The 11,447-nt window shown below is 54.8% G+C and overlaps 1 protein-coding gene across 1 annotated transcript in view; it reads left to right on the forward strand.

The window, feature by feature from the left end:
* The window catches only part of COTL1 (coactosin like F-actin binding protein 1), a gene marked incomplete at both ends in the record, with an annotated part of 36,598 nt that extends 35,979 nt beyond the window's left edge, over nt 1-619 (forward strand). Inside the window, one exon of the mRNA XM_080703161.1 lies at nt 509-619. Within this exon, the coding sequence (XP_080559287.1) occupies nt 509-619 (111 nt within the window). The remainder of the gene's footprint in view (nt 1-508) is intronic.
* Between the last annotated feature and the right edge of the window lie 10,828 nt (nt 620-11,447).

Genomic DNA, 11,447 nt, shown 5'->3' on the forward strand with positions numbered 1-11,447 from the left:
ACTCAGCCTCCCGGGTCCTGGGGTCACAGGCTTGTGCCACCATGCCCAGCCTTCCTCCTTCTTTCTTTCTTCTTTCTTTCTTTCTTCCTTCCTTCTTCTTTCTGTTTTTTGTTCTTTTCCTTCTCCCCCTCCCTCCTTCCTCCTCTCTCTCTCTGTCTCTCTCTCTCCCTCCCTCTCTCTCTCTCTCTCTCTCTCTCTCCTGGTGTTAAACATGGACCACACACCCAGGTGCCTGGCCCACCTCCTGTCCAGTGATTGTCTGGACAGAACAGGTTCTTACAAACAGGGAAACTGAGTCACAGGGTGTTGAAAGGGACCTGCCCAAGGTAAGGCCGCCAGGAAACGTCAGCGGCATCAGCCACAACCACGCCTGACCGGCCATCTCGGTCTCCAGCGCTGACCCTTTCTGTCCAACGATTCAGCTGCCCGGCGCCATCGGCTGCGTCCCGGGAGCCCCGCCGCGCCCCTGCCTCCTTAACCGACATCCTGCTTTCCCTTGTCCCTGCAGAACTTCGCCAAGGAGTTTGTGGTCAGTGACCGGAAGGAGCTGGACGAAGACTTCATCAAGACCGAGCTGAAGAAGGCGGGCGGGGCCAACTACGACGCCCAGACAGAGTAGCCCGCGGGGTCACCTGCCTGCGGGGGAGGCCCCGCCCACCGGGGAGAGGCAGGGCCACGAGAGGCCACGCCCACCTGCCGCCCTGCGGGACCTGTCCCGGCCTCCCTCACCACCCTGCTGTGCCCGGCCCCTGAAGCTCATGGAACATCTTTCTTTGAATTTCTTTTTCTCCCTCCTTCTCATCCCAAAACAATGATTTTGATGCCCAGTTCATGAAGCCATCGGGTGTGAGGTGCCCCGGCCCTTCCCTGGCATTTATCTTCTCTCTGCCTGGCTGCCTGGTCTGCACCCGCGGCTCAATGGCCGCGTAGTTTGCCCTGGCTGCTTCCTGCCCACCACAAGGCTGCCATTGCGCCGGGAACCGCCTGCAGCCTTCATGAGCACACACACTTGCCCATCCGTCAGGCCCAGACCTCCCGGGAGAGGCCTGGGCCACATCCCATTCTATCCCAAGTTGCCTAAGCTACGCATCCGGCAACAGCATTGCTCCGTGGTGAGTTTAGGTCTATCTCGGACCAAATCAGAAACGATCAAATTTGCCTTAAAACTGGCAGCAGCTTTACCGCGTAGTTTGAAATGACCTGGTCGCGCCCCTGTGACGGAAACCCCTTGTAGCACAGAGACAGGTCTGAGCCCGTGTGGCGGCAGGGTCAGCCAGGGCCGCCCCTGGGCGGAGGGAGAGGCCTTTCTGGAGGATGGAGCTCCACGGATGTCCTCTGTGAGCAGAGGCCGCTCCTCCATGGCCTCGCCACCCTCTGCGAGTGTGCGGCTGGCGTCCCAGGTCTGCCCCGCAAGTTCTAAAGGATGGCTTTGTTTTGTTTCCAGAGAAAGATGGGTTGGCTTGGTTCTTCATGAGCACGTTTTACAGCCCCCGATTTCCTTTCCTTTGCTCCTTTGCGTTGGGGAAGAAGGCGCTGCTGAACTGGGCCGGGAAGGCCGCCCTGCACTCAACAGTTTACAGAAATAAATGTGTGGTGTTTTTTCAAAAAATTTTAATTTTTTTTTTATTTGTTCTACAGTTTCCTCAACATAAAAACAAAGGGATTAGCATCGTATTTAGACTTAATAGGCTTTTTAGGGACCTACCAGGGGTTGGGCACATCTGAACACAGTAGCTGTTTATTTCTTCACAGTCCTAAGAAGTGGGTGCTGCGTGTCCCCGTTTTATAGAAACTGAGGTTCAGAGGACTTAGTCCCCCTGAGGTCACGAGGTAGAAGATGGTAGAGCTGGGCCAGGCACAGTGGCACATGCCTGTAATCCCAGTACTCGGGAGGCTGAGTCAGGAAGATAGCAGGTTTGTGGCCAGCCTCACCAACGTAAGTGAGGCCCTCCGCAAATTAGCAAGCCCCTGTTTCAAAATAAAATATAAAACAGGGCCGGGGGTGTGGCTCAGAGGTGGAATGCCTCTGTGGTTCCATCCTCAGAACCAGAGAGGAAGAAAAAAAAAAGCTGAGTGTGGTGGTGCACACCTGTAATCCCAGTACTTGGGAGGCTGAGACAGGAGGATCACAGATTCCAGGACAGCCTCAGCAACTCAGCAAGGCTCTCAGCAACCCAGTGTGAGATCCTGTTTCAAAATGAAAAATAAAATAGAGCAGCCGGGCGTGGTGGCGCACGCTTGTAATCCCAGAGCTTGGGAGGCGGAGACAGGAGGATCGCGCAGGTTTGAAGCCAACCTCTCTGGCTTAAGAGACCCTGTTTCCAAATAAAAATATAAAAATAGGTCTGGGAGTGTAGCCCGGAGGTAGAAGGGTTTCCAGGCACCCCAGTACCACCAATAATAATAATAATAATAATAATAATAATAATAATAATAATAATATAAATAAATAAATATAAAAAATAGAACTGGAGGTACAGCTCGGAGATGGAATGCCTCTGGGTTCCATCCCCAGCACTACACACACACACACACACACACACACACACACACACACACACACATCAGGGTGCTGGGCAAATGGCTCCTGCCTTCCACACTGGCTCTGGGGCCTGGTGTGGCGGGTGCAGCTGGAGAGGCCTGCAGGAGACCCGTGCTGTCCCCAGCTGACCGTCGCAGGTGCGCCTGTCCCGCCCCTTCTCCACCCGCTCTCCCGTGGCGGCCATACTCTTTACTCTCCCAGGGGTTATCTGGGGCCAGAAGGGGCCATCCCAGGGCTGGTGGAGCGGCGCCTGCTGTACTCCCAGGGGGTGGTGTCCCCAGTGCTATCTCCCTGCTCCCCTTTCATGGTAAACCATGAAGAGAGATTAAAAACAAGAACCAAAAAGCCAGCTATGGGTGACTCAAGTATCGCGAGGTGGCAGGCAGTGGCTCAGAGACCAGGTCTGATCTGATTCTGGAAGGTTCCCCAATACTCTGCGAAATGGGCTGAAAGGTGGCCCCCAGAGGACAGGCCCATGCCCCAGGGCCTGTGACTACGATCTTGCTTGGAAAAAGGGTCTTTGCAGATTTGTTTATTATTTATTTATTTATTATATTTTTGCGGTACTGAGGATGGAACCCAGGGGCATTCTACCTCCAGGCTACACCCCCAGGCCTATTTTTTTATTCTTTTTTTTTTGGTGGTACTGGGGGTGGAACCCAGGGGCTTTCTACCTCCAGGCTATACTCCCAGACCTACTTTATACTTTTATTTGGAAACAGGGTTTCACTACGTTACTGAGAGCTTCACTAAGTAACTGAGGCTGGCTTCGAACCTGTGTGATCTCCGGTCTCAGCCTCCCAAATGCTGGGATGACCAGCGTGCGCCACCACGTCCTGCTGTGCAGATTTATTTAAATTAAAGATCATCCTGATCCTCGGCCAGATCTGGCCCCAGTGTGACGGCCCCTGAGGTGTGTGACACACAGGGCACCGCTCACTTGAACCAACACAAAGCCCGTGTCCCCAGTGTGCAACCTGGGTAACAGGACCCAGAAGCCCCACCTCATATTTTGAATCTGTTTCCGATGTTTAAAAAATAGAAGGATCTTAGAGTCCAGTGTGGTGCATGCTTGTAATCCAATCCCAGCATTCGGGAGGCTGAGACAGGAGGATCACGGTTTGTGGCCAGCCTCAGCTACTAAGTGAGGCCCTTTGCAACTCAGTGAGGCCCTGTTTCAAAATAAAGAATAAGGCTGGGAGTGGTGGCACACGCTTGTAATCCCCGCGCTTGAGAGGATCGCGCAGGTTCGAAGCCAGCCGTGTGCGCTGGCTTAGGAGACCCTGTTTCCAAATTTAAAAAGTATAAAAATAGGTCTGGGAGTGTAGCCCGGAGGTAGAAGGGCTTCCAGGAACCCCAGTACCACCAAAAAATAAAAATAAAATAAAAATAAAAAACGGGCTGGGGGTGTCGCTCAGAGGTAGAATGTCCCTGGGCTCCATCCCTAGTACTGCAAAAACAAACAAACAAAAAAATCCAAGAAAGATTTCATATAAAACACATCCAGCTCTCAGCTTGGCAAACCTGAAGGCCCGAGAACAGTGTCTACATCCTGCAGAGAAATAAGGGGCTAAGACTGAGTTCCGGTGGCCTGAGCTGGTAGGAGGAGTCCCGACGCTAGGGCCCAGGAGGCCCCGAGGAGCCTGGTCATTCATTCCCTGGCTGTTCTGCATTTGTTCCTTTACTGTAGCTGTCCGGCTCCTGCCGCATCCAAGTTTGCCACCCTGGAAAGACACTTTTAAACATCAGTTGAGAGAATGAAGAAATCAGCTGAGCGTGGTGGTGCCTGCTTGGCACCTCCTTGGGAGGCCAAGGCCGGAGGATCACAGGTTCAGTGCCATCCCAGCCACTCAGCAATACCCTCTACAACTTAGTGAAATGCTGTTTTAAAATAAAAAACGAAAATGGGATTGCTGGGCGTGGTGGCACACGCCAGGAGGATCGCGGGTTCACCGCCAGCCTCAGCTACTTAGTGAGGCCCTCTGCAACTTAGACTGTGTTTCAAAATAATAAAGAATAGGGCTGGGGGGTGTAGCTTGGAGGTAGAGTGTGCCTGGATTCAATCCCCAGTCACACACACACACACACACACACACACACACACACACACACACACACACCACTTACTCTAGACAGAAGATGTTCCCATACTTCATGTAAATACCCCAGATGGGGAGTTGCTATGGCAACCCTTGGACCATATTGGAGCTTGCTCCGGGCTGATCACGGTGCTCCCCCAGCCGGGCCGCCGAGGGTGGCAGCTTGCACACGGAGACGGCCAGGTGCTGCTGAGCAGGGCAGAGGCGCCCTGGGCCAGCCGCCAGCCACCCTGCAGCGCAGTCGACTTGGTTCCTCCCCACAAAGGATTCCTTCTATTGTTTGCCTCCACGCGCGCAGTTCATATTTTGGAATCATTGTCTGCCATGTAGGCGGTACTTCAGAGACACAGATGTGGTTTCTCTTTTAAAAGGGAAGGTCCAAATGGATAACGGCAGCCAGCATCCCGTCACGCTCTGCTCAGGTCAATGGGTTCTAATCCTGCCCTTGCTGTGTGCTGCTGGATAAACCACAGAGACTCTCTGATCCTCAGTTTCATTGCCCTTTAAATAATAAAATAAGAGCTGGGCGTGGTGGTGCACACTTGTCATCCCACTACTTGCGAGGCTGGGACAGAAGGATCTCAGGTTCAAAGCCAGCCTCAGCTACTGAGTGAGGCTCTCAGCAACCTAGTGAGACCCTGTTTACAAATAAGAAATAAAATCGGGCTGAGGGTGTAGCTTGGAGGCAGAATGACTCCGGGTTCAATCCCCAGTGCCAAAATAAACAAATAAAGTAATAGCAACAGCCTGCCTCTCATAAGGTTGCTACAAAGCACACAGCGTATGACAGCATGCCAAGGACTTAGCTCGGTGCTGGGCAAGCAGGCGCTCAGCCGAGTGGCTGTCAGGATTGCCTGTGAGCTTGGCAGGAGTTACCTGTGTGGCCAGACTGAGGTCACAGCAGAGGCACTGGGCCCCATAGTTGTTTAAGGACCACTGAGGTCATCAAGGGACCTGGGACCCCGTCACTGGCTTCTTACAGTCTCCCAGCCCAGCTGGTCCTTGTCCTGGGTGGCATGGATGACTCCGGCACTCAACATCCCCTTTCCTCTTGACCCATCAGCACCGACACTTGAAAACCTGATACCCACACTCTCAGCCTGCTCACACTCTGGTGTAAGCCGGCGTGTGCAGTTAAATGTCTTTCTGGGAGGCGCTGGGCAGGAGGCACTGCCAAGCAAGGTCTTGGGGACGCCGCGGTCCAGGCTCCATCCTGACAGGTGTCTGGAGGCAGCTGAGCTGGAAGCCCTGGGCCTGGGACGGGGCTCTGAGGGCAGACACTCCCAAGGCACCCGGGGCAGCCTTCTGGCTCTCTGTCTTCCTGGCCGGGGCCCCCGGGGGCAGCTCTGCAGTGTCCAGGGCTGCACCGGGTGCTGGCTCCTTCATCTTTCCATCTGTTTTGTGAGCATCCACTACTCTGAGTTTTTTTCTGCCTGAAATACTTAGGGAAGGGAGGAAAAGTTTGCTTTTTCCTGTTTCCATCTTAGCCTCATTGGTTGGGGCCCTGTAAACTAGACCAACACATCGATCAGCTTTTTGTCACGATGGCCAAAAATACCCAAGAAGAACAGCTTAGAGGAGGGAAAGGTGGTTTGGTTCATGGTTATGGAGGCTCAGTCTATGGTGGTGAGCTCCAGGGCAGAAACAGCAGGGTATAGCAGAGGAGAGTTGCTCAGCTCATGGCAGCCAGGAGCAGGTGGAGGGAGGAGAGAGAAGAGAGAGGAGAGAGAGGAGAGAGGAGAGAGAGGAAATAGGAAATAGGAAATAGGTCGCCCCTGCGACCTATTTCCTCCAGCTATGCCTTAGCTGCCTACAGCTACCTCTGAGTAGCCCAGATTATTAACCCACTGAATGGTTTTTTTTTTTTTTTTTTTTGGTGTGTGTGTGTGTGTGTGTGGTACTGGGGTTCCTGGAAGCCCTTCTACCTCCGGGCTACACTCCCAGACCTATTATATATATATTTTTTGGAAACAGGGTCTCTTAAGCCAGCGCAGCTGGCTTTGAACCTGCGCAATCCTCCTGTCTACGCCTCCCAAGCGTGGGGATTACAAGCACGTCACCACGCCCCGCTAACCCATTGAATGGTTTAACATACCGATAAGGCAGCCATGCTTGGGAGACAGGAGGGTAGCGCTGGTTAGAAGCCAGCCTTGCTGGCTTAAGAGACCCTGTTTCCAAATTAAAAAAAAAAAAAAAAAATATATATATATATATATATATATATATATATATATATATATAATAGGTCTGGGAATGTAGCCCAGAAGAACCCCAGTACCACCAAAAAAAAAAAAAAAAAAAAAAAAAAGCTCTCAGTGAGTTGCAGAGGGCCTCACTAAGTAGCTGAGGCCATCTGGGAACCACGATCCTCCATTCTCAGCCTCCCAATGATGGGATGACAAACGTGCCCACCAGGCCTGGCTCCTGGCTCCCGTCTTAACCATTCTAAAGTGATCGTATTGGTCACAGCAGGAACATACACACAGCATTGTGCAACCATCAGCTCTGCCTGTCTCCAGAACATTCCCATCGCCCCTAAAGGAAAGCTGGTACCCATTAAACTGTCGCTCCGTCGCCCTCTTCAGCTTCCGACAGTCACACACGCGCTGTCGCCCGCTCTTCATTTTATTTTGTGCCAATCACGTGCACGCGCGTTTCTGTGGTCTGCCAGCTGTCCTGTCTGCAGGCATCTTCACGGGAGAAGGCAGCTTTCTGCTCCTGCGGCTCAGACCCTTGCAGGGTCCCAGATGGGGGTCCTCCTCCCCGTCCCCATCACAGTCAACCCTCTCAGCCCCAGCCCGCTTCTCTGGCTTGGGACCTCAGCATGGCTTCCTCCCTCTCTTCCTCTCAGGCTGCTGGGTCCAGCTGGGAGTGGCCTCTGCACCTCCTCTGCCCACCCGCAGCAGATTCGAGACCCTCCTGCCCTGGCGGGCCTCTCTGGGCAGGGTGCTGAGAGGAAAGAGGGTTGGGGGCTGAGCATCTGGGAGGCAACCCGGAGAGGTGGGGACTGTGGCCCGGGCTGGATGGACCCCAGCCGCGGCCCCGCACCGACGTGCTGGCGGACGTCCGCTAATTTCCAGAAGAAACCCCCAATCGGGATATTTGTGTGATGGTGACTGGCATCTCATCCAGTATTGGTTCTCTTTGTTCTGCCAATGTGGAGGTGCCATCAGCCCCCCGCGCGGGCCCCTCTGCCAGCGGGCCCCGGGGTGGGGAGACAGCAGGCTCCAGGCTGCCGCAGGCCCTTCGCTGGTTCTAGAACGTTCCCTTCGGCGGTCTGTTGCCATGGCGCTGTGGGTGTCTGAGCACGCCTGTGTGCTGCTCTCCTCCGAGCCTTCGAGGTCCCCTTTCAGCAGAGCACCCCCACCCGTGTGACACGGGCTGCTCCGCGCCTGGGCCTGTCCCCGTGGATTTACGAGAGCCCCGAGCAGATGCAAGGGGAGGCCCCCACGTCCCCAGACGGCGGTATATGCTCAGCCTGCGCAGGGCGGAGGGCTCTGTGAGCTGAAAGAGAAAGAAAGAAAACCCCAGCGCACAGCGGCCCTGGGGAGAGGGCCAGGCTGCCACAGTGACAGCTGTGGGGAGGGGCCTGGGGCCAGGGGCTGCCGCAGAGCCCTGGGCCTAGGCCTGGCCACCTGCTGCTGTGCACAGTGCCCCTTGACAATAGCCAGCAGGCCCGAGGTCGGCAGGCAGGCGGCGTGGACGCAGGGGGCAGGCCCCGATGGCATCTGGACTCCCCTGAGTCCGCAGCCTCCGGCAGGGGCCCAGGCCTCTATTCCACTGCTCCTGGGAGGCTGTGGGAGAGGACCCCACCCGTCCTCCTGCCTCCCGGTCCTCCTTCTCTCCCTCCCTCGCCTGGTACCCCAGCACCGCCTACGGGAGGCTCGACCCGGGGGTGGCTTGGCCTCTGGCTGTCACCTCCCAGAGCTGTCCCCAGCCCTGTACTCAGGGGGGCCTGCACTTGGGACTTAGAACTCTGCAATTACATCTAGAAGTTTCTAATAGTTTAACCAACAGAAAACAGGGCATGGCACCCTGCCCTGCCCCCCAGTGGCTTGGGCAGAAAGCCCAGCTGGCACAGAGGCCTGGAGGGGGTGGTATAGAGTGCGAGGCCAGCAGCCCTGTAGGGCCGGGGTCTCCTGTAGCTGGGAGCCCAAGCAGGGGAGCTGCCTCAAAACCTTAGGGAGGAAGCCGGGCGTGGTGGCGCACGCTTGGAATCCCAGCATTTGGGAGGCCGAGACAGGAGGATCGCGGTTCGCAGCCAGCCTCAGCTACTTAGTGAGGCCCTTTGCAACTCAGTGAGACCCTGTTTCAAAATAAAGAATAAAAAATAGGGCTGGGGGTATCACTTGGAAGTAGAATGCCCCTGGGTTCCATCCTCAGTTCTGCAAAAAAAAAAAAAAAAAAAAAAAAAACCTCGGGAAGTGACCACGCGCCGTCATTGATGATGCATGAGAGGTCGCAGGGCGCCTGGCGGGACACAGGGCCTTTGTTCCCGCGAGGACGCTGGCCGCTTTCCTCGCAATCATCTCGGTGAGGGAGGAAGCGCGGACACTGGGCCGGCAGGCGCAGCTTCCTGTGGGGGTGGGCCAGGCCTCTGTCCTTCCATCAGAACCCTGGGGCGAGTGACCAAGGGTCAGACTGAGGGCCAAAGACATCCAGCTCGCCTCCAGAGTACTGGGGACTCTGCACTGTGTGTGTGAGAGAGCGTGTGCGTACGTGCGTGCACGTGTGCGTGACAGAATTTCCACGCAGACCAGCCGTTTCAGATGCCTGTACCGTGTGCTCGGTGAAGACTACTGTGGGCTTGCTGCAGCTTGGCTTGTTCCCAAGCAGGAAGAGGAAGGAAATGGCGAGGGAGTAGGATTTCCCTCGGCCCCCGGCGCAGGTCAGCAGCTCCGGCCAGGAGTGGACAGGAGCCAGGGTCAGCCGGTCACCCGCTGAGGGCCCTGGGGGACCGCGTCAAGAAGGGCCCCTGGGGGACAGCAAGCGCCGGCTGGGTGAGCGCCACCCAGGGCTCCTGGCAGCTGCCTGTGTTTGCCAATGGCTCACTGCTTTCTCCTCCCACGTGGGCGCCCTGTTGGTGCTGCGGATGCTTGGCCAGAAATCAGCGGGACCAGCACTGCCCACTACCCTGAGCTGGCCGGTCAGGTTAGGGACCGGGGGCTGGGACAGCCTCCAGGAGAAAGAATGAGACAGAGAGAGAGATGAAGAGATTGAAGCTGGGGTGAAGGGAAGGGAGAGAGAGAGAGAGAGAGAGAGAGAGAGAGAGAGAGAGAGAGAGAGAGAGCGCGCGCCAGCCTTCCGGGGCTCCTCTTGGTGTTCCAGGGCCTGGTCCAGCCTGGTGAGACCAACCGCCCTTGTCCTCTCAGGGCCACTCCTCGTCCTTAGGTAAATCCCCCACGGTCAACCAAGTGGCCAGAGTGACTTCAGGCAGAACCTGCCACCTAGCCCCGGGGCTTAATGCAAAAGGAAAAGGTGGACAGCTTTGTTCAGAAAGATTTTAGGAGCCGGGCATGGTGGCGCGCTTGTAATCTCAGCATTCGGGAGGTTGAGATTGGAGGATCATTGCTCAAGGACAGCCTCAGCTACTTAGTGAGGCCCTTTGCAACTCAGATTTTGTCTCAAAGATAAAGAATAAAAAATAGGGCTGGGGTTGTAGCTCAGAGGTACAATGTCCCTGGGTTCCAATCCCAGCCAGTACCACACACACAAAAAAAAAAAAAAAGAAAAAAAGAAAAAAGAAAAAGAAAAGAAAGAAGAAAAAGGAGCAAAGGAAAGAAAAGAAAAAAAGAAAAGAAAGTGTTTAGAAATTGAATCCAGTGAAGCTGGCCCCGGGCTTATGGCAGCCCAAGCAAGAGGACCGTGAGGGGGACCCTCCCTCTGTGCGAAGGTGTCACAGTCCTTCCTGGACCCTGGAGGAAGGGAAGTCCCAGATGACAGGACTTCCATGTATAGTACAAAGATAAAAAAATCATCTTTTTCATGGGCAGGTTTTTAGCAGAGAGTCACGGGGCAGGACAGGAGCTGGAAGCAAAGCCCTTCAAAGTCCTCTCGAGGCCCAAGGAGGCCTGCGCTGGCCAGAGGCAGAGCCCAGGAGCCCGAGGGAGGGGTGCAGGGCAGGGGTCCCATCTGTTGCACTGGAGAGGGCGCTAGAAAATTATCTGTACATCTGGGGCTTGGTGTCTATTATTACACTTAATTAACTGTGGAATCAACTGAGCGCTGTCCTCTTTCTCCGTGCTGGGTTCAAATAGCTTCATTTAACCCCTTGTAAAATCACAGGTTAAAAAGGAAAAGAAGAGAGCCAGGCGTGGTGGTGCACGCTTATAATCCCAGCATTCGGGAGGCTGAGCCAGGAGGATCTTGGTTCGCAGCCAGCCTCAGCTACTTAGTGAGGCCCTTTGCACAACTCATTGAGACCCTATTTCTTTTTTTTTTTTTTTTTTTTGGTGGTACTGGGGTTCCTGGAAGCCCTTCTACCTCCGGGCTACACTCCCAGACCCATTTTTACATTTTATATTTGGAAACAGGGTCTCCTAAGCCAGCGCGCGCGGCTAGCTTTGAACCTGCGCGATCCTCCTGTCTCTGCCTCCCAAGCGCGGGGATTACAAGCGTGCGCCACCACGCCCGGCTTTGAGACCCTATTTCAAAATAAAGAATAAAAAATAGGGCTGGGGGCATAGCTTGGAGGTAGAATGCCCTTGGGTTCCAAAAGAAAAGCCCCCTTCACTCCTCGGCTGGACGGAGCTGAGTGTGTATACGTGTGCATGTGTGTGCATGTGCGTGTGCGTGTGTGTGAGAGT

This window comes from Muscardinus avellanarius, assembly GCF_963383645.1.
Source record: "Muscardinus avellanarius genome assembly, chromosome: 10".
NCBI classification, from domain to species: Eukaryota; Metazoa; Chordata; class Mammalia; order Rodentia; family Gliridae; genus Muscardinus; species Muscardinus avellanarius.